Below are 24,111 nucleotides of genomic sequence, written 5' to 3' on the forward strand. Positions count from 1 at the left end.
AACCCTTGAACCCCCTTAAATACGTCCATGGCTATACACATTATTTCCTTGTAATAATTATACATAAACTAAGTATAGATATGTACTGTGCAACTAATGTAATCTTCTCAGTGTATTTTCTCTTATCTGCACGAAAATATTTGATCATAAATTGCGCAACAGAAATGGAACATAAACTGGAAATTGCTTTATAGAAAAGAAAGTTAAATAGGCTTTATAAGTAAAGTGAAGAATGTGAAAATTCCTATTTTGCACTACATAGGTTACGGTAAATATCTATAAATATAAGTTTAAAAAATATTTTTGAGTGTCTTGTCAGCAACCAATTTTATAAGCAATATTTTTCGCATGGCCTGAGAACACACGCAGCTGAACCCTTTCATTTATCTTGCACGTGAGCAGCACGGATATTTCATAGAAGAATGATCATTACAAAGCATAGCTTTCCTTTCTCCTATCGCTCCTTCTTCCATTATTTAAATCGGTACAGATTTGTAAAACTGTTGCACGTGTTCGCTCACCGTGGACTACCCATCCGGAACTGGACGCTCGAAGCAGACGACAAACGAGCTCTCCCTAAGGAGTGACGTAGTAACATGGCGGCGGCGTGTTTTCAGCGCAACGCTAGCCTCGCAACTTTGGAAGTCTCGTTTCTGCCTTAAACTGGACGCAGAGAAACGCGAGAACTTGCAGAGGTCATTTTTCCAGGGTGTAGTATTTAAATATGCTGTAAAAAAAATTGAGTGGAAATGTCCATTTAACATGAAATGCTTCCATGTAAAGTACCATCTGCTATAAGATTTGTGAAAGCATTTACATAGCATTTCTGCTAGCGAAAATGTTAGAGAATATGCTCTCGTCTAAAACAGGCTTTATGTACCCAACTCACAACTTTGGCTAGAAATCGTAAACGCGGTGTAAGCCAAAAATAAAGAAGACAACATATGAATCAACACGCAACTGTGCAAGCCACAAGGCAAGTAAACTGTGACGTTATTTCGTCTGTTTTCTTTGTGAACAAACAGAATCAATTTGTTCTGGAATAAGTGTGAAAGATTTTACCCTTTTTAAGTAAATTGTATATAAGAGAAAGTTATAGTAAATGAGTGATGAAAAATAACAAAGTTAATACTGCAGAAGTTGCATGAAATGATGACATATTCGAAATGCTTTTTCTGTTGTGAACGAACTACATCAAACGAAGGTATAAGTATTATTAAGGCAAAAGAAGATGGAATGGATATACTAAGGAAAATTAAGAATTGCTTTGGTGTGTGGGTAAGCATACATCTATATAAAATAATACATTTCATTACTTATTTTCCATTCTTCGGTACATTCTCAGAAAACGTCAAATAGAGAGTAGTTTGTTACTAAAGTGAGAATCATAGAACTTAAGATCTTCTGTAAACAAAAGCACGTGTACTCTAACAGTGTTGCAAACTTATGAAAAAAAAATAATCCACATAGCCTACACGGTGTAAAAACATTCCATTTGTCAACAGATGCGGAATAAGCAGTGACCTGTTGAAAGTTATTGAATGTATGTAAAAAAAATAATAAAAAAATGTACATCTTGCGTCGTACATCTTCAGACTTCCTGGCTCGAATCCCGGCATGGTGTTATTTGTGAGTGTCCCTTCATTAATTTAATCTGACGATCACTCATTCTCATCTTCGGGATTAGCCAAAAGTGGATGAAGAGCAACGCTAGATTAAAAAAAAATCAAATACAAAATTTACATCTTATCCCCCAGGAGTAAGACTGTTCTGTACCAAAGGATTAATTTTCTCTCATATTTTACTAAAAAAAAACCTTGCTAGAAGAATGTGGTACATTGAGATAAATCACGTTTTGAAATCGGTGTTTCTTCATTAAATCTATTTGATGTTTGAAAGTGTTATGATTTATTATTATATATATAATGAAAGTAAGCTAATACATATGATTTGATTGACTAAATTAATAATTATTGATTAGATAAAAATAATGGAAATAACTCATTTGGTTTGATTGATTTGCTTTATTTTACTTCCCCCCTTGTGCCACTTATGCAGGGTGGCGACAGACCTGGAAAACCGGGATAAGTCAGGGAATTTGAGGTGTCAAAAAAAGTCAGGAAAATGTCAAGGAATTTTGTCTTCATTGACTTTTTTTATTTATTTTTTTCTTTATTTAAAGATACCGTTATGGAACTCTTCATGAGAACAGGAAATGTAGTTCTTAAGTTTCGGCCTCAAATTTTAGGCCCCTTTCATGCGCAACACAACCACGGCGCCAGAAATCAGTGAAGGCAGAAGGAGAGAGAGAGAGAGAGAGAGAGAAATTTCTCGGCGGGAATTTTAAATTCGAACACTCTTTGGAGGAAAATTGTTATAACTCTGGCACTATGGGAGAAATCTACTTTGGATAACTTTTGTTTTGCAGCTAAATCATCAGTGCATGCAACCGTGTACAATTCAGAACACCGGACCGAGGAAGGGGGCTTGGGGGAGCATGTCCCCCGAATTTCAATGGAAAAACTTAAAAATCTGGAGTTTGCCCCCTCTTCTCCTGCCATTTTCGGGAGAAGGCGCGAACTTTAGTATTCTTTTCAAAAAATGGACATTTCTCAAGAGAATGAAACATGTTTCATGTTCTTGGGTGCCATACAAGTTGAATAATAAGCCAAAATGTATTTTTGTTTTTTTTTACAAAAAATAGGTAATTTGCATTTTTGGAGGAAAATTGTTATAACTGGGGCACTATGGTAGCAATCTACTTCAGGTAAGTTTTGTTTGGCAGCTAAAAGATCATAGCATGCATCTGTGTACAACTCAGAACGCCGAACCGAGGAACGGGGGTTTGGGGGCGCGACCACCAAATTTCAATGGAGAAAAATAATAATCTGGAGTTTGCTCCCTCTTCTCCCGCTATTTTTGGGAGAAGGCGCAAACCTTAATATTCTCTTCAAACAATGAACGTTTCCAAAGAGATTGAAACATGTCTCATGTCCCTGGGTGCCATACAAGTTGAATAATGAGCCAAAATGTGAAACTGTTCGGGAATGTGGCATGGATATGTTGCGGAGAGGGGGATGTTGGTCATCAATATGAATTTCCCAGGCTTGCTCCAGACCTGTGTCAGTTTCCACCCAAACATAAGAGTATGAAGTTCCAAAAAGCACATTCATTTCGTAATCAACACCATGATACCATATGGTATCATCGGGCCAGTACTACCTTACTCTGATGATACCATGTGGTATCATCGGGGGAATAAAGGTTAAGCCTCTAAATATTATGTGGAAAATGCATTGAATTATCATTTTTTTCTTGTCCGTATGGGAGTAGTAAGGAGACTTGTCAACAGATGGAGGGGATAAGAGCAGGTGGCGCCGTCCGATAGTTGTCGGACGTCGTACTAAGGCATTTTGTTGGGCAAACTGAAGGAACATGGAAACAAATAGATTCCATTGATACATACGATTTTTGTCTAATATCGCCACCCGACAAAGTATCTCACTACAACATGCGACAGAAATTGCATGGACTGCAACATCCAACAAAAATCGCATGCATAAACAAGAAGAGCTTTAGACTGCAAATATGCTGCTGGAATTTTATTACTCTTCTGGCTCACTTCACCTTATTTAATGTAGCAGTGCTTACAAAGGTTTTCCTTCATCATCCTGACGCATTACTGGTTTTGCACAAGTTAACATACGTTTACAATGACATTGCACTATTCTTAGATATCAAGAAGAATCCAACCAAACAGGATATATATTGAATACTATCACGAAAAAGTGAAACATAAATCTGCATTGGTGAATGTTATAAAGATTGCCAACCTCAAATTTACTGCAACAATAGTATTGCAATGAAAGTAACGCCACTCTCTGTCCTGTCTGTTTAAACTCGTGAGAGATGGTCATTAATCTCTCACTGAGTAAGGTTAATGTCCAATATTATTAAATAAAATACTAATAATAAATATGTAAATGTTTTTATATCATATTTACTTGAATCATTCAACCATAAAAGCAAATCACTTTCTTCAAGAATTCACTTTTCTCTGTCAGCCCTGCTAAATTTTCACTTTCCATCTACTGATTTATACAAGGTGTGGCCAGAAAGTAATTTCCGATTAGTAGGGACATTGATTTTTCGCAAACGCCAAAACCGTGAAAAATGGTAATTGCTGCGAAGTTATGTTTAGGAATGTGCAGTGATGTCTGGACATATTTTTCGCCTGTTCGAAATATCGAAATAATGCGAATTTGGCATAAAATGTCAATTGTTGGCGTTTTTAGCGATTTTTTTAAAAGAAATTTCCTAAAACAATGAAACATTACACGAAATCGAACGTTCTTGTCTTTTCTAGGCCATGTTTGTGTACATAGAACATGCCAGTTTTCCAACATTTTACACGAGAGTAAACTATAGAGTTATACGTACATCTAATAATTCCGACAGCCACATTAAATCATATATTTCCCACGATTTTTTCAACTTCTATCAAAACCATTTGCATCACAGAGCAAAGTGGCAGGGTTCTAACAGGAGATAGAGTTCATATCTACAGTCACACAGGAGCCACGTCTTCGTATTTGTCGCATGAGATATGTTTTAAATTACCAAGCTAAGTGCGCACCTTCAGCATTTGTCGAGCGAGTAATAATGGAACTGTCGTTAGGGCATCTGACTACTATGAAAGAGACCCGGGGTCGATCCCCTGTGGCGGAGAACTGGGATGTTTTCCACCTATTCAAACTGCTCCGGCACCCACCCAGCATCATATGAAACTGGTACCTTGAGGGAACTTTGAGGAATAAATGTAGCCAGGATCGTGGTGCTGATCACATCACCTCCACCTTCAGCCGTGATCAAGAAAGTGTGGGGCCCTAACTCCACACCCCTATACACCTTCATGGAAAAGTGCAGGGGAGCACTTTACTTTTACTTCCTCAAAAATCTGTTCCAACATATCAAACTGTTACGAAAATACGCAGACCATGTGACCTACAATTTAAAATAATAGTTTAAAAGCACAGTGGAGTATTTCGGTATATTTGGCAGATAAATGTTCTAAAACAAAAAAACGCGAATTTTGGGAAACGTAACACTAATAAGTCAAAATTAAGATAATGCCAATTTTTGGTGCCATAATATATCGGTATCTGTCACGTGAGATTGCTTGATTTTAATTTTTTGCGTGCGTCGCCACTTATGGTCATTATGCACCCCTCAGTATATACGGGGAAAATTCTATTATCTAAAATCCTTACCTTAAAATTAAAAAAAAGGGTATGGAAAATAACTTTCCCAAAATAACTTTCAAGATATCAAACTCTCTGAAACTCTGAAACAGTAGTTTAAAAACACCATATTTGCCAGAAAATGTGCTAAAATGAAAATGTGAATTTTGGGAAAAATAACACCATATAGTAAAAAATAAAAAATGAGAAAATACACAATTCAAGTTCCCTACCGTTTAGGAATAAATAAAACATGAATATTACTTGTAATTTATTGTATTAGTAACAGTGAGTCCTAACCTAATTTTCGGCATAATCACCACCGTTGTTCTGGCATTTGTCCTAGCATGCAGTGACGTACGCAAGGGGGGGGGGGGTTACCTGGTTTAACCCCCCCCCTTGAGATTTTGAAATATTATGGAAAATGCTGTAGACAAAAAATTAAAATGGCTAATTTATGACAGTCAAAGATCTGCGACAGTAATAATAATAATAATAATTTGATTTATTATTCCCATGCAACATGAAGAAAAAGTTAACATTCCAAACACAATCTAAGCGGCCGCAAAGTTCAATTTTGCAATTTTTTTTGCAAAAAGTCGTGCAGTGACTCGCGAGAATTGTGAGAATTTCTTGCTTAGTCGCAGTGTGCCGACCTTATTGCAAATGTTCTTCCCGGTACTGATTTCACATCCCTTGTGAACTCTCAAGTGATGCTGAGCCTACATCCACATCATTAAATAATGTTGAAGAAGTGCTTTGTGAATCACCTGGAAGTGATATATGTGTTGGAATGTCTATAAATATACTTTACAACGAAAACATAGACTCAGTGGAATTTAGCAACATGTATTCTCGCGCTTCATCATTATCCTGGGCGAGTTCCATAGGTAAAGGTAATGTAAATTCCCCCGTGCCATGAAGGCACACGTAGTGGTGTGGTGGGCCCCAAAGATTCTCGATCTCGAACTATTTTGCAGGTGATGTGATCAGCACCATGCTCCGGCAGCCTTCATCCCCCAGGGTTGCTCTCAGGTACCCATTGATATAAGGCTGCGTGTGGAGACAACGCTGGATAAATTCCAACCACTTCCGGGAATCGAACCCGGATCTCACATGAAGTTGTCAGACTAGACCAGCGCGGCTCCTTGAATGAGCTTCATATTTCGATTATTTCAATACATTTAATATATTTGCTTGTTTTTATGGATTTTCTTCACACTTAAAATGTCTCATTTATCATATACAAATAACCGTTGACTAGACAATTATTTTGCAACAAAGAAACAAAAGAAATGTAATTTTGTTCTATTTCTTTCATAAATAGCAGCTGCATTAGTAGTAATTATTAGTAGTAATTAAACTAATTAATTAATTAATTATAAGAATTATTAATTAATGTATTATTATTATTAATTAAATTATAATAAAACAATGGTAATGTGAATTTGTAGAAATTTTTCGAAATAACACCCCCCTTGATGAAATCCTGCGTACGCTACTGGTAGCATGGCACTAAATTTTGTATGCTAATGGTATATGTGTCTGACAGCAAAGACTGGAACTATCTCTACCGCAGTGTAGCTGTCAAATCCTTGCCCTGCCAGAAACCTCTTCAGTTGAACAAAGAGATGAAAGTCGGTACATTCAAGGCCTGGGCTGTACAGGGTGTGGTCCAAGATCTCTCACCTGAAGTGATGCAAAGGGCCAGTGTGTACTCAGCTGTATGGGGTTGTGCACATTCGATTGGCCTTCCGTCAATTGTCTGCACCATCGTCTGACCATACTATCACTCACGACATCCGGTCTGCACACCTCACACGATTGCTGGTGACTCTGTGCCAAATTCTGAGCGTGCAATGTAGGCTACATCACAGTCGGTGGGAGACTGTATGAGAGCTGCAATCTTTAACCTAGAACTGTCCTAAAACGGCTGCATTGCAAATGTACCAGATTAGAGCTACATGCCACTTCTTCCTGCCTGCATGTGTGTGTGTATATCTCTGAGCACTATATGCACCATTGGAGCTTTTTTCAGGATGCCCATCGTATATGAACTTTCAGAAGCTTTTATTATTAGTGTGTTCCTGTTTTAATGTGTGGTTAGCTAAATCAGGTACCTATACAATGCAATTCTATAAATTCCTTGCGTTAAATTTCTAATACCTACATACCCTTTTCATCAGCATTAATGGTATAACTGCATAATGTCAGTTTCACAGTACTTCACTTGGATATACTGTACTGAAGCAGAAATCCCATTGATAATGTAAGGAAATATGACACTTTATTTTGTTCGATTCAATTGTTTCACTTATATGCAAGAGTTAAGTTGTTTGCTTTACAGAGAAGAGAGTAGCTTTGTACATTGAAAAATGAGTCGGCACTCATGGTTCTTGCAAGCAGAGGGTTCCAAACCTCAGTGGAAATATCAACATATAATACCAAGAATGTATAAGGAGACTGATAAATTACAAATTGTATTTCTTAATCAATCACTCTTCACTCTTATCTCATTTAGTCGTAACTTTAAAAATAATCAATTATTTTATTTTAAACTTACTGCGTATGACAAAATTCCGTAATCCTTCCCTAGCTTGTGAATTGTAATAACTTCCCAAATTCACTATTTTGCAGTTTGAATTCAAATCATAGAGAATAGAGAAATTAAGTCAATTTCATAGAAGATAATATTGGTACTTAACAAAACCATACGTGGATCTGTATGAGTTTATTATATTCATTTGCATAAATATTGATTTAGTTAAGTTTGTAATTGTCAGGGAAAAATGTAAATTTTGTCCTGGAAAACCTGGAAAAGTCAAATTTCATTTCTGCTTGTTTGTAGCCACCCTGCTTATGGCTAATTTGCGAAGATGGGGATGAATGGACATTCACAAACATCCATGCCCAGGCCACGATTCGAACCCGGGACCCCTGGCGTCGTAGCGTGATGTGCTAACCACTCTGTCACGGTGGCGGCTAACTAATTTGGAATTCAAATATCACCTATCCCTCATAGTCTCATAACTAATGACAAATGTGTGTGTCACAATGTGGTCGATCTACACCTGAACGTCACACATTCCAGAATCCTCCAGTGTACTTCAACATACAAAAACATACTATATGTCCTTTTCATCCCGTTCAAAAATGCTGGATTATGCAGCAAAGACACCAAGGGAAACTAAAACGGCAACTTAGAGAAGCATAAAAGTGGGGAAAGAAGAATGTAGAATACAGAAATATTTTGAAGCAGTCACATTTTATTGTACGCTAGATATAAAATAAAATGCATATTTGGGGGTGAATTTTTAAATATTGTCACATTTTTCTTCTCTCTTTTTGAGAGGTGTTCATTTTAAATCAACTTCCCTCACCCTACGGCCTGCCCTCCTTCATCCGCAAAAGTATTCGGGAGTGTGAGGATGTCACCATCCGGATGGTGAACACCTCTGGATTATAGATAGACTCCTGCATCCCACCCCCTCCCCCATTCCTGGAGGATCGTCACTGACAATGTGGTCACACTATCATATGTTGACATTCGACATACCACTTCCGTTTCTGTACTTGACTTAGTGAGAAGTATTGAGGTTGGCAACAGCCTAATAACGGATTTCTTCCGCATCATGTAGTCCGTTCTGTGAAAGTAGGCTAATGGAAGAAAAACGTGTAAATTACATTGGATTATACATTTTAAAATATATTTTCATTAAAGGTTTCTGTTTATAATAATAATACGTGATTATTGTATAAATTATAATCAATCACGTGAACAGTAAGAAAATAGCGCCAGTTTCGAACATGGCGACTTCCACGCGAGCAGGAAGGTCTCCCGTGTTTTCAGAGTAGTATTTCGGAAATACAGCTGTTTGAAAAGTAGCAAGAAGCAGGTTGTTCTTAACGTTTATGTGACGTTGTGTCGGTGCTATCCTGAGCAAGCAGTGAAGTGGGTGTCCAAGTGTAATTGTGTGTCTGCATCTTTGTGTTTTCGGTGTGGTGAAAGCAAGGAAAACGACCGGTCAAGTTGTGAGTCCCGCGAAAAAAGACATGTTGTTGCTCGTATAAACAAGTACACCGATTTTGAGATAAGCACAATACAACGCGAGGTGCTTTCATATTCTTTCAATCAAAGAGCCGTTGTGGGGAAGATCTTGATAGTGATGACGTTAAATCGCCTCTTGTGCCACGTCGAGTTCCTTATTGGGAAGCAAATTTGACACACCGTACTCTGACAGGATGATGTCTAGCGCCGAAAATGCCTCAAGTTCAAAAAGGAACTGCTGAATCAAGGTAAGAAATAGATTACTTGCATGAGACGTTCGTATATAATGTGCTTATTATGGTCTTCTTGTTTTCTAGTGCACGAGAAACAGAGAGAAAGATAAACAATCTCTTTTTATTCCCCGGCTTATCTTTGTTTAGCTTCTGCTAAAACTAGCGGTATATTTGTTGCACAACGGAGAAAACAATACACTACATGTCAACAATGTTGGGCAATAATTTGGTGGAAGAGGAAGCAATAAAACCAAAAGGCTTGAATTTACTGAAACGAATCTCTCACTCTCTTGTATAACTTTGGCGCTGTCATACTGAGAGAGAAGGGGGGATCTGTTAACCCAGTGTCAGATAAATAGAACTTTTGGCGTAGAAAAATATGCTCATTCTTGAACAAGAACACGTATTTAATCACTTGTAGAAAATTTATTATAATTCAATGTGTAGATTATCAGTTAAAATGTGAATACGTTTTTCCATGTTACGTAAAATTAAAGGTTGCGAGTGAGCAGCATATGATGGCCGCACCATTCACGAACAGCTGGCGCGGAGTGATACACGTTACTCGAAGTGAGACGGTTGTTTACAGAGGGTCGAAAGGTTCGTGATTCTTACTTTAGGGCTGTGCCGGTACCTATAGCTTAACGATTCCCGCCAATTACGACACTTCTATAATTCCAGTGTAAATGTCAAAGACTAGTTACTGATTCATACAAACTTCTCACATCACCAGGCACGTACATATTTTTTTGGGGGGAGAGGGGTCCGATATAAGTTACTCAGAAATAATAATTATTCAAATGTTTATAATTAATACGTTAATATATCGGTCAGGGTACTATTATAGTATAAGGGAAACACCTATAAATCATATTTCTTACATTGCTAATGTACTACTTTGGAATGCGGAACATTTCCTAAGGTGAAATAATGCATTTCTAACTAAGACAATGTCTATTTCTTACATTTACGAGTACTTACTGTTACTTGTTATTTCGATTCTGTAACACATTATATCGGGCGATAGCGTACTGGTTCAGGGCAAGTTGTGAGAGTGTTTTGTCGATTTATGCGGTGTTGCAAACTTGTGCACCGGAAAATACCTACTTTCGTGCCCAGATTTGAAATTATGCTAATACATCGCAAACCATTGACGTTAGCCTCACAAACCATTGATGTTAGCCCCAAAAACCATTCACGTTAGCCCCAAAAACCATTCACATTAGCCCCAAAAACCATTGACATTAGCATAAAAAAACATTTTCCATAAAGTTAGGTTAAGTTAGGTTAGGCAAGCATAGTTAAAAAAAAATTTTAAAAATTAAAAATACTTGATACGTCATGTTCTAGTGAAAACACGGCGAGGCTGAAACACTGACTATGGGGTTGCATCATCTTAACACACGGAACATTGTACTCTTGTGCAGAAAGCAAATGGCGGCAGCAGAAACAGCACGTCGGACAGAGATTTTCACAGAAAACGACAGGTTTTCGCATTATAATGGATCAAAACTAGATTCACGAACTTCCACAATGCTACAGAAAATGATTTCCCTAAGTACTTTCTCCTGTAAATTTGAAGAAATCAGTTTCCCTTATACTATAATGTTACCTTGGTCTGTTCATGGTAACATGTAAATTAATTTAATTATTATACAAATAGTAATACAATGCTATAAAATTAGATGTAATCGCAAATATTCATCATTTAGTTTATGTGTAGTTAAGACTGCTAAAATCTATATGAAAACAACTGCCCTGGTAAGAAAATTAATGTCAAAAAAAAAAAAATATACAAATATTTATTGAACAACAAAATTATGTTACATCTAGTTGATGAAAAGTAATGTTTTTAATTAGTATTTTGTGTATATTATTATAAGTAGTGATGTGCTTATCTTCTTTGGTACTGTTGTGCTGAAAATAAATAATCCTCGATTGGCCAATGCCAGCAGTCAAACATAAGACCTACGGAATGGAATAGCACAAGAGGAAATTGCTGATCCACTTGCCACTTGAACGTAGATAAAACAAAGCTAATTTCACAGTGACCTTTATCCCTCTGTCCCAAGAGCTCTGCAATAACATCACCCGGCATTTGTGCAGCATGCTAGTAATGCTGGTTACCCCTCCCCCCCTAAGGTTTCAAGCATGACTTGGCAATAAATTATTTGCACAGTGTCAACCAGGCAGTTAGTTCATGCTTTTCTTTCACTTTTCTATCTATCTGCCTCCAGGAGCATGGTTGTGTATCAAGCATTTATCATAAAATCTGTGGAATTTCTTGCGCTGGCCCCCAACCTGTCACAGGGAAGGGTAAATGAATCTTTGGAAAGAACAAATATTGAGGCGAGTTGTTGCTGTTGACTGCTCTTCTAGCCACTCAAAATCATTGATATCAGTGGAATCAACTCCTTTCTACATACCATTATCAATTAAACATGCACAAAATCTCTCCAAAAGTAATAGTTCAGGAATTGTTTAATGAGTTATTCTTAGTGCACAACTTGGACATACTTCTTTGATTCATATAATGTTATTAGGTGCAAAGTTCTGTAAAGTTTTATATTTTATTGAATGTGATTGCAAATGAGTTTTAACTATATTTATAATATGTCATATTTCATTTTTCACTTTGATAAATGCTAACATTTTTATGCATTAACATTATTGCTTACATTTATGTGAAGTAACATTATCTTTGTGTGTATTATGTTCAACATGGTCTCATTGCAGAACATGGGCTGCTTTTTTTCCTTTAACTAGATGAACAAAATTTATATCCCCTGAAAGTACGTACAATCTACTTCCATTTTCCGGTGTTACTTTTCTGATTGCTATTATATTATTGTGCGTAAAAAAATGTTTTTCCTGCTACTAAAAGCAATGCATTTCTCCATTCGTTCGTGTCCATATTGTTTACGCACAATTGTTGTCATTTGTTGCGGGGTTTTCCTCTCCAAACGAGAGTTTTGCTACCTTGTGTTCCGACGTCAGATGAGGAATGCCTATGAATTTAGATTAGGTTCCATTAGCATAAGGGCTAAGAGAACTAAACCAAGCTAGCCTAAAATAAAAATTCCTTTTTCCGTGACGTCAGAACACAAGATTGCTCAAGTGTTTTGTGATAACTGAGACCCTTTGTTTCGCAGAATTAGAGTTGATTTGTCACTCCGGATTCCACTCAGACACACACAGTTTCTTTTGTTATTTCAGACGAGGAATGCTTACAAGGTTAGGTTAGGCCTGTTAGGTTGTGTTCCAATTACATTGAAAAATTTTTTCCTGCTACTAAAAGCAATGCATTTCTCTATTCGTTCGCATCCATATTGTTTACGCATAGTTTCTTTCATTATTTTGACGAGGAATGCCTACAACGTTAGGTTAGGTTTCATTAGCATAAATGCAATGACAAATTATTATTCAAGCTAAGAGAACTAAACCTAGCTACCTAACAGCATAGGCATTTTATGCTTTCACTAGATTTGTGCAGGAATGTGTGCCGCCATGTCACTTTTTCCTTCCAAGAGTGCCCAACCTTGATACGTATTTCTAATTTTTTTTAAAGAAAAAAAAATTCCGCACCTTCAAACGTATTTTTCCTGATGACTAACTACAAAACATAACCAAAAAATTATGAACCACGTTCCTCCTAAGCAGCCCATATTCTGCAGTCTTACCAAATAAAGACACAATGTTTAGTACCTTGGCATTGCAGAGGGAGGCTGTCATGCCTCTTTCTTGATAACATGATTAAGCCTTGTTTTCACATTAGAAAAAAGCACTAAAGATGCTGACCAAGGTTATTTTTATTTATGTAAAAGACACTTTACACATAATGTTTCAACCCTGAATCAGGGTGTTCTTCAGACTAAGACCCAAATTATAGTGAGAATAGCAAAACTGCTGAAGACCAGAAATCACATAATCGGGTTTTAGGAAGTATTCATGGAAGTAATGTTAATGCTAAGAGCCCTGCCTAACCCTACAACAAAAACATTTGTCTAATACTCCTTCATATCTATGTCACATGACATCTTAACAGCAGAACATCTTGTATTTTCCAACTCCATGGTGTGCAGGGAAAAGTACTTGTCACCCAAATGAAAATGAATGCACATAGACATAACTTGATGTATGCCAGTCGCCAACAACTAAAGAATGCACACATTCACGTAATAGGCCACACCAGGTCAAAGTTTATGTGCATGGACAGTTTAAAACATGGTGAAAATAGCTCAAAAGCTAGCTTCATCATTTCACCATCTTGTAAAGCTAGTCATTCTGTGTCTGCATATGTATATATAGCACATAGAATTATACTAGCTGTGGGTCTACATGTCAGAGCCGCATGGACATACTTTTAATTTATTTATCATTTTTTCTTTCTTTCAGACAACAACACAAATTGATTCATCAGATATTGTATGTATGCAATGTGAGCATGAGATTCATGGCTTTGACGATTTCCTTCAAAAATGTATTAATGCTGATATGATGTTGAAAGATACTGCCTCCATAAAGAGGGTAAAATTCAATCAACGAAGGACAGAACAGGTAAATAATGTTAGTTTACAAAAATTTAAAATAGAACGAGCATGTGCGAATGTTGTGATTTTCTGGAATACATTTTTACACTTTACAAAATATGAGTTCTGTGTTGAACAAAAAATGTTCAATGACTGAGTATGGGACTCCGGAGGCTGGATAATATATTTTTTAATGATATTACAGCTCTTCTTTTGAAATGCAGCATATCTCTCTCTCTCTCTCTCTCTCTCTCTCTCTCTCTATATATATATATATATATATATATATATATATATATATATATATATCTGTGGTGTTTAAATCAGTAATTTTGTCTCTTTGGCTACTTTTCACCCCTGCAGCCACCCAAGACATAAAGAAATTGCTGTGTTATAGTGTCCTTACCCCTCATCCGCCTTCTTACCAAAACCACAACTCATGCCATGTTTGACAGTCAATAGGGTTGCTACATTTTTTCTACTTCTCGTCTACAAGCAACCAGCCCTCCTCTGGGTATGGTCACTGTATTGTCCAGTTACTTGCATGTGATTGAGGGATGAGGACAAAAATGTTAAAAAACAAAGTGACTTAACCTAATCTTATGCCATTCTCGAAACATGCTTAAAGGAGCATGGAAGACCGTCCACCTATGGCACCCTCTTCCTGCTCTGTTTCAGGGGTAGTGGTGGGAGTTGCAAGATGCTTGGCAACTTCAAACCAATCTCATTTGTCAGTGTGCACTATACCCCTAGATTTATGCCTGTGGTTTTCTCAAGTATTGCGGAAACAAAGGACGTTATAGCTTGGGGAAGCCTGTACACCTAAAAGTGTAGATTGCCCTTTAAAAAACACTGTTCCTCCGAAACACAACTTCACTTCATCACAGAAAGCTGCACTTTAACAACTGAGTTCTCTTCCAGGACTTCATCATGGTGTCAGCAGAGAAGAAAATCCTTGTTATACTCCAGTCCACATCCTAGGACAGGGTTTCCCTGATGGTGCAGTAATAACATTGTCACTTTGTAATCAAGGGGTTCAAGGGTCAATATCTGATGGAGGTGGCATGTGGGCATTTGGATTGCACTTTTAGTGGATGTAAAGCAACAACTCAACAATTCTAACTAAGAGCACCTACTGACTATTTCTCTCAAGCTCCAATAGAGAGGTAGACCAGATAACTTCTGATGAAACCTACATTCCTGAAAGAAACCAAACACAGATTAACACCAAATGAAACAGTACTACCATAGTTGTAATTACTTTCAAACATATACGTGTGGCTGTGGTGGCTCAGTTAGTAACGCATCTGACTACCATACTAAAGGTCCCGGATTCGATCCCTGGCCGGTTCAAATCCGGGATTTTTCTAACATTGGAAGTGGCTCCCGTGCCCTCCCAGCATCAAATAACATGGGTACCTGGGGGAAACCCTGAGGGGTAAAGTTGGTCAGGGGCATGATGCACATCACCCCCATTCACGACCAGATTAAGAAAATGTGAGGCATTACCCCCACACCCCCTATACACCTTCATGGGGTGGTGCTAAGCACAGGGGAGCACTTTACCCTTTTTTTTTTACATATACAGAGTGATTCATAATTCCCTTTGGGCTTTCAAACATTTATGGTACTAGAACTACATACTTACAGCAAAAAGGTGCATATCAGTACATAAAGAATCTCTCCTAGTTTGCACTCATAATAGGCCCTATCATGTAATTGTAGATTTAGCCTCTAGGTGGCAGTATAATGCAGTTAACACAAACATTGCATGCACTGGGAACACAGAAGTGTTCTGCATGTTCTAAATGTGAGTCTGTTGCAGGGATGTCCATTATTTCTTATACAATTTAATGAGCATTGTGTAGCTATAATTTGCATTTCCAACATCAGTTATAATTTTAAATTACATGGGTGTTATTTTTTTAAGCGACTTTTTTCTCTTTCCAGGTCACAGTGGTGAGTGAAACGTCAAATGATGACAGTGATTCCAATCAGTCTGAAGAAAGTGGCTCAGCACTTGTTGATTCTAATCCGAGCTTTGGAAATAACTCTGAGTTAATAACACAATCATCAGGGTATGTATCAATTTCATATACAGTTGGCTCTTGGTTCTAAAACCCCAGATATAACAACCATCTCGAGGTAACTACCCTTTTCACGGGAACCATGAAAAATTTGGAAAAAAGTTGAAAAATTGAAAGAAATCTGCCGATTGCACTCATTTCCTTCACGAGTGTTCTACCGCTCATAAGTGAGGCTCATCTAAAATTAGACACCACCACAACACGCTTGAGTGATATCCAATTGCACTTGACTTCTGCCCTCTCCTCCCCCCAAATGTGCCAATGTTACCCAGCACCCAGACAGCCTCTACCCATCGTGCCAGAATTGTTTTGCCATTGTGATTTTGCTTGCTCTTGGATACTCGAGAAGAGAAGACCAAATGTGCTTGGATGTTATTTTAAATCTACCTTGACTAATTTCCTTGACCTAAGAATTGCTGACAACACACAGGTTCCCGTGGGTGAGCTGCTCTTGGTCTTGTAGCCGAAAACTTCTGGTAACCACCTTCATTCAAAATGTGTTCTTTGTTTCATGTAACACTTCATATAAAAAAAGCGAAACTGTTAAGAGATAATCAAAGCCACATAGACCAACTAAAGATTGCCAACCCACTTAATGCATTTTCATCCAAGATTCGGCAAAAGTTTACTTCGATCATACGTGTATCATATCTGCTGTTTCCCACTTCATACGTTTCACTAACTGTGTCGATGTCATAATATTTGTGAGAAAAGCATTCCTTTGGCTGTGTGACTTCTCCCTCTTCTCCTGTCAGCAAACGTGAAAGGGGGGGGGGGGGGCGATGTTGATTCTTTCAGCCATGATTTTCTTGCTCATGTGTGCACACGGGCTTATTACAGGAGAGTGTAAATGGACCCCTCCTGCTTTCCTTTGACGTCTAACACGGAGCATCCAGTTCTGCATACATTCTTGAATATGAACAAAAACCATATGACAAAATAAAAAAAAAATGACCCCCCATCATTCCAACTCATTCTCTGCCACTGGTGTGCAGGGCAATGTGATATTTGCAGAATTCAGGTCTTTTTTTTTATGTATGCTGTTGTCTGCATAGGAAGTATTGTCCGTATTATTGTCTGTTGCATGGTAAAACGTTAAGCAAAGACCATTTCTTTCTTCTTCACACTGCTGATAAATGTTCTGTCTTCGACAGTTGCGTCATCTTTAAAATGTGAGGATTTTCTCTTTGACCACCTGTTGCTCGAACTTCCATCCGGTCTCCTTGTTTTTATGCTGCAGCTGGCACCAATGTTTTGTCTAGCATCTGCAAAGCTGTTGCTTGCCAATAACAGCAATGACTCATCCACACGAAGGAAAAAGTCGTTGTTTTGAATCTTGCAAAGCTTTTTTGATTTGAAGATAATGCAATTAAATCTCCAGAAAGAAAAACAAGAGTTAAAACAACTTCATGTTCTGTGCTTTCTGATAAGCAAAACTGTAAATTTTATTTTATGCCCTGACACAAGAATAAACTTCTTGGAAGGAAATGCACACAATATAATTGCTGCTTTTCTTGAGAACCATTCATGTAAAAAAATTAAATAAGTGCTGTGCTGAGACCCGAGTAATGAACAAAAACATTATTCAATTGGAAAACATTTGGAGGAGTAGTTGTTTGACTTTGAGAATACTCCTAAATCCAACATTAAATCTTCGATTAACATGAAAGTAAATAACGATCTCCCATTTTGATATCTGAAAATGTGCAAGTTTCATAAACCTTGTTTTGAGTTCATTTTATGATGATGGGCTAGTCATGACTAAATATACAGTTTAAAGTGTATTTTTCCTTTTTTCAGGCTGGATTACAATGCAAGTTGAGGAAGAGTTTGGACTGCTTTCTGGAATTGGGGGGGGGGGGGGGAGTGGCTAAAACAAAGAAAACATGAATTTCGTGAAATTTTTGCAATGTATTTTACACAGACGAACCAGAACGAAATTTACAGCCTCGCTTTTTCTTATTCTTTTTTTGTTAGGTGCTTAGAAAGGTTGTTTTGTGTCTCCCAGTTAATACTGTAGCAGACAATGCTCTAGTAGACCCGTATAAAATCTAACATTCATTCTGCCCGATTATCTCCAGATTTTTGCTGGCGCCAGTGTCACTGGTGTCAAGATTCTTCGAGTTTCACTTTCAGTAAACGAGAGATTGTTTTCCTTTCCGTAGGTCTCTGTGCAAGCGGGTTTCTCATGAACTAGAATTGTAAGAATTTTGAAGAAGAGCACACAATTAAAAGAAAATAACGTTATTTAAAATATTTTTTTTTGTGAAAATGTTTTCATGTTCTATTTTCCTTCTCACAACATGCGTCCTGTGCATAACAGGTTGTATAACTACACAGGATAAATGTCTACTAGGAATCTTTGTGTCTTGCTGTAGTAACATTGTTGCTTTGTAATCAAGGGGTCCCAAGTTCGATACCCGGTGTAGGCGCATAGTTGTTTGGATCCCACTTTAAACTGTAGGTCCTGTCCTGATTAGCTTTACTGTGCAGAAAGTGGACTTAAAGCAACAAATCAATCAAATCTTTGTGTCAGTTTGTGCTCTGTTTAAGCTCGAAATTGCTGCAAATTCCAATAACGATCCGTTCAAAATAATGACTCTTTTCCTGAGAACTGTGAAAGGTCGTTGTATCGAGAGTTGACTGTAGCTATTTGAGGTTCATGTCTGAGTACTGTTACCAGCATCTTTATTCTCTGAAATAATTCATAGTTCCATATATCAGGATCTATGAAAATGAAAATTTACTTCTTTGTGGCAAATGTATAAAAATATTTACAAATCTTTAATAATTAGAAACTTAAAGTTCTACACTCTGTCAGTTTACTTAGAGATGAAATTCTAGTCTTCGGAAAGACTTACTTCCAGTGCTGACTTACTTCCTTCTACAGCAATACTCAAGGTCACCTGAAGCTGCAAATGAACCACGTGATATTCTTGCCATGAACACAAAGCTGGGGAAAGATGTATCAATCAGCAGCAACTATATAGTCAAAGGAAGAATGCGTGTGTAATTACTAATCTCTCTGTTTTCCTTCATGTTGTTTTTAATATTTTCTTTATTATTATCCTATGAATATGTCGAGTATTTTGTAATTTTATTCAACACATATATGAACTGCAAGATTAAACACATTTTCAATATTTTTAGTGAAGTAGTAATATTTTGATTAATGTTGCCATACTATGCTCTTCATTCTTGAAATGTTTCTAATAAAAGCAAACACCAATTTATAACAAATATTGTAGTCCACTAGAGCCAATGGAGTGCTTCTAAAAATCATTCTCAAACGGTTTGAAATTACAGTGCAAAACAATAGGGCAATTTTAATAAACATACATTATAAATCACCATCTACAGAAACCTGGGAAAAAATAAAACTACTGGCTGAGTGGAGACTCGAACAGTCATTCAAAATGTCAAACTCAGTTTACAAGGAAGACACCTTAACCAACTAATCTATCTCTCTCCTCAACACGCTCGTCTCAGTTTGCTAGATACTGTGTGGCATGTTTCGTCGGTCACTTGTTGTAACTTTACATTTCGTGAGGTCTGTTGATATATTTTATATTGATATTGTGGGTATCAATATTTTTATATCCTAGCGTATGTGTTTGGTGTGGAAATGTAAGCTGCTCGTCTAGAAACCTCCTTCAAGCCAAGAGCCGGGTCAGGAAGACTAACACGATTTATTTCCGGATGATAGAGTGTGTTGCAAATTGTGATGAACTCCCACTTCTTGCAATTTCATTGTCGAAATAATAGAACATTAATTGCAAAGAACATGTGTGTTTATATCAGTGAATACCAATTTGCTTTTGCCATTGTGTTCATTTATGGCTACATAAGCATTGTGTATGTAATGTCCATGTAATGTAGCACATAATATTTATCAGGTTGAAAATTAATCTATTTTTTTTTTTTTTTTTGAGCTAGTATACTTGTCTTATTTTACGTTTTCACAGAGTTTACCCTTAAAGTAATGTGCATGAATAAAATGAAGCAGGAGTGAAGAATGTGTCGCAAAATGTATCAATGGAACGTTATTTATTTATCTGTAATTATTCATCAAAAATAAATAAATACATAAATGACACATCTATAAGGTTTCGACTTTTTCGTGCTGCAACCTTTTCCGTATGTGAGGTATGCTATACTACCCCACCTTGTTGTCACATCCTGCAGATTTGGACTTCGAAATTTTCGAGGGTGGGCAGTTTTTTGCTCATGGGTGGACATAGTGTTGGTGATAATCAAATCATTTATTATGCAGAGTTCCTATAGTCTCTCTCCATTGTTATTTATCACTTCTTCTCCATGCTTTCCAATTATTTTCCCCCAGCTTTCTGTTTTATTTCCCTCTCTGGCATTCATATGTCCTAGGATAATAACTTCTTTATCTATGTCTTCAATAGATCTTTGTAGTATTTCATAAAACTGATTTTTGTTGTTTGAAGTTTTATCCTCGTTCGGAGCATACACTATCACTAGAATTAATTCTTCTTTCTGTTCTAAAATGTCTACTGTCATTATTCTCTCATTTATAAATTTCCATTTGTTGATATTTTCTTTCTTGTTTTGGTACTCCACTATAGACTAGTTCATCAAGTTCTTCAATTCCATTACCTTTCTTCTTTGTTTCTGTAACTGCAAGGTATTTTTGGATATTGTGGAAAATTTCAGGGTTGATCCATACCAAATGGTCCAGCACTGGTTACTCGACCATTTTTAAAAGAAATCATTTTTTTTTGTAACTCCTATGCAAGGGTAGTTCAAAACAAGCATTATTTTTCTAAAGCTTGACTGTGTTGGGAAATGGTGGCCAATCTTGTTCAATGACCTGTAGGATTTTTTACCTTTGCTAACAATTGAAATGATTATGATAACTCATCTATTAAAAATGATAGAAATCTGGTGTAAAAAAACATTGTTTAAAGTACATTTCAAGGTACATTTTATGTTCTCTACCTTCTTTTACCATCTCTAATTCAAGTGGCTAAAATTGAGGGCCAACACTAGGGTTCAATTTTGATTCATTTTTTTTTTTTTAGTAGAGCTTTCTGCCGTATGTTTTGTAGTCACTGATAGATCATAGTCTTCAAAATTCATCAAGTTATGAATGTTCATGCATGTCTGTCACCAGCAATGGACTAGGAAGTTTGAAAATGGCATTACTTCTGTGACAGTCTATCCTGAACCAGGTCAAGCACATTGCATAGTGGCTGGCACCAGAGGCCATTATAGCAAATGAAGCCAAGGTGAAAGAAAATTTGCATGTGACAATGGATAAAATAGGTGCTTGTATAAATCAGCATGTCATATGTCCATGATGTTCTGCTGATCCATAAAATATCTGCTAAGTGGTTGGCACAGCACCTGTCTGCAGAAATGAAATATCTACATATTGATGCATGTGGGGAACTTGTGTAGTGGTTTTCAGTTGAAGTTGATGACTTTCTAGGAAGAATTGTCACTGGAGATGAAACACGGATCCACCGCGATCAACTAGAAACCAAAAAAGTGAGCAATTAATGGAACCACAGTCCCTCGAAAAAATTATACAGGCAACCATCGGTGGGAAAGGTTATATTGACTCTCTTTTGGGACGAATGAGGATCATTTTGAAACACTACATGTCCAGAAGGAAAATTGTCACCAATGCAACTTATGCAGATCTACTAAAGAACCACTTGGTTCCTGCAATCAAGTCTAAACAAAGGAGACTTTTGTGCAAGAGTTTTGTTGAAACATTACAATGCACGACCCCAAACTGCCTGTTCAACTGTTGCAACCATCCAAGATCTATCTTCCTCATCCACTGTATTCTCCAGACCTTGCCTCCAGAGATTTTCACATCTTTGGATTACCGAAAGGGCCATTGGGAGGCATGTGTTCCCAAACCAATGAACAGGTGATGTAACAGTGCACCATTGGCAACCTCACAGACTATTTTCTTCTTTCTTTTGAGGTATGCATGCATTTTTTCCAGAGTGCTGGAATACTAGTATTGTGCACATTGGAGATTATGTTGAAATAATATGCAAGGGCATATCTTCTTGTATTCAATTCATTTCAATACAAGAAATATGTAAGTTTTTCATTTGATTCTTCCTTGTATGATTAACTGTATTACAATGACTATTTTCTGATAATCTTAATTTGTAAAAAAAATTATATAAAAACTGTTCTTTTAATGTTGCTAAAACCTCTTATTTTCCTAGGTACACATGAGCCACAGGCATCAGTCACAGTGTTTTGTGTGTGGAAAATTTGTACATGTACATGTTCTATTAGAAGTAAACTGTATTGTGATTGTAATTGCATTGTAAAGGCAATTACAGAGGCAGTTGTCCTGCTCGTATTGCTTTGTCTAAATTATACTGTATTCTCTGAACTAGAACAGTTTTTAGCAATAGGCATTCAAGTAGCATGTCTTCATGCAAAACAGTCCTGCCATCCAATTTTCCTGTTTCTTGCAGTAAGGATACTCATGAATCATATGGGAGCAACTTTAGAAGCACAATAACAAAATAGAGTTAATGGTGCTTTACCTTGTTGTTTCACAAATTTCAATGATTTTGGTTTATGAAATGTACCCAATGTGACTTTGAAAACTGCAATTTTTCAGAATTTTTGTTTGGTCAAGCCATTTTTTTAAAAAAATTTACTTCTGAAAATTCAAAATATCAACTGAAGTTTTTCCACTATCCTGGTTCACACTAATGCAAATATTTTGGTACTTATTTCAGCTAGGAAGTTTATCTTGGGCTCATTTTAAAGCTATTTTAATGGGCATTCCTATGATATGCAACACAGTCATATTTAGAAGAAAACAAAATTTTAGCTTTTTCCAAAATTTAAATTTTGGGAGTCTCAAACACCACTTTTGAAAAATTTCAAAAAAAATATATGTTAAATACCTTTTGTAAGCATTTGTGCAAAGTTTTTAGGATGGGACAATCACATCATATTTTTTAAAGAAGTTAAAAAGTCAACCCTCTTGATCTGTCACTTAAGAGTTATTAAGCTTTAAAATCTGTAAATTACAGTTCATTTAGAAGGAGTAACAGAAGACAAGATGTGCAGTAGGTTGCACACTGTGTGTCTTTACCTGAAACAACATGTCCAATTTTGTTGGGTCATGCTTCTCTTGTATATAAGCCTCAGTTGTGCTTCGGCTTGGACCAAGCAACAGGCTTCTTTCATGTTATCATTAAGTTACTGTTGCTTTAGTTTGTTTCATGGAAATCTAGTTACACAACACTTGTGTAAATTGATTTGTTGCTTATGCATTAGTGAAGCTATCCTTCTGGTTATAAAATAGCGAGAGTTGACTGCATATTTATATGAAATGTTTTTCATCACAATGGATGGCGAGAGAGGAAAGGAATGGTCATTACATGCTACAAAATGCTGTAATCCATTTTCAGAACATTGCAGAACTGGTAATGCTACCATATGGATGCCTTCTTTAAAAAGTTTTAATATGAAATCAGGAATGAAAATATGTGACAAGTGCAGAAAGACACCTTCTGAATTTAAAACTAAAGAACCTTCTGTTGATGAAAATGCAATGGCAAGCCCCAGTGGTGAAAACCAAGATATTTGACTCAAACACTTCACTTCAGTTGTTAAACAAATCTCTTTCTTAATTAGGTGAGTCACCTGGTGATATGAAGGTTTCCCACTCAACAGTTTAATTCAAAATCCAAATTGGAGAAAATGAAGCAAAATTTTGTGACAAAGTTAATCCCTGTACAGATACCTAAAAGTTGTTCTAGAGTTATGATAATGAATGAGTTCAAAGGTGTTACAGACTACACGGCAAGTAGAGTGAAAAACTGGTTTCCTTAAAAGGTATACTCTCCTTATCCAAAACCTGGCAGGACAACTTAATGAAGAGGCAGTATTATTGGTTAAGGACATCTGCAACAATGATGAAGTAAGTAGTATCATGCCAAAAAAGGCAGATGT

General features: G+C 36.8%; 2 protein-coding genes across 3 annotated transcripts in view; both read left to right on the forward strand.

The window, feature by feature from the left end:
- Positions 1–24,111, forward strand: part of LOC146004639 (uncharacterized) — a 726,328-nt gene that overhangs the window by 688,905 nt on the left and 13,312 nt on the right. The gene's annotated exons all lie outside the window — the stretch shown is intronic.
- LOC146004640 (uncharacterized) lies at positions 987–22,118 on the forward strand. 2 transcript variants are annotated; one of them, XM_083143542.1, is made up of 4 exons: positions 987–1,278; positions 13,917–14,078; positions 16,001–16,128; positions 21,599–22,118. In XM_083143542.1, the coding sequence occupies exons 1-4, from the start codon at positions 1,150–1,152 to the stop codon at positions 21,618–21,620; spliced, it is 441 nt and encodes a 146-aa protein (XP_082999668.1). In that variant the 5' UTR covers positions 987–1,149; the 3' UTR covers positions 21,621–22,118. The 2 variants fall into 2 exon arrangements, with proteins under 2 accessions (XP_082999668.1, XP_082999667.1); XM_083143541.1 differs by lacking the exon at positions 21,599–22,118 and adding an exon at positions 17,938–18,000.

The sequence above is a fragment of the Lepisma saccharinum genome, chromosome 22, assembly GCF_977018435.1.
Source record: "Lepisma saccharinum chromosome 22, izLepSacc3.1, whole genome shotgun sequence".
In the NCBI taxonomy this organism is placed as follows: Eukaryota; Metazoa; Arthropoda; class Insecta; order Zygentoma; family Lepismatidae; genus Lepisma; species Lepisma saccharinum.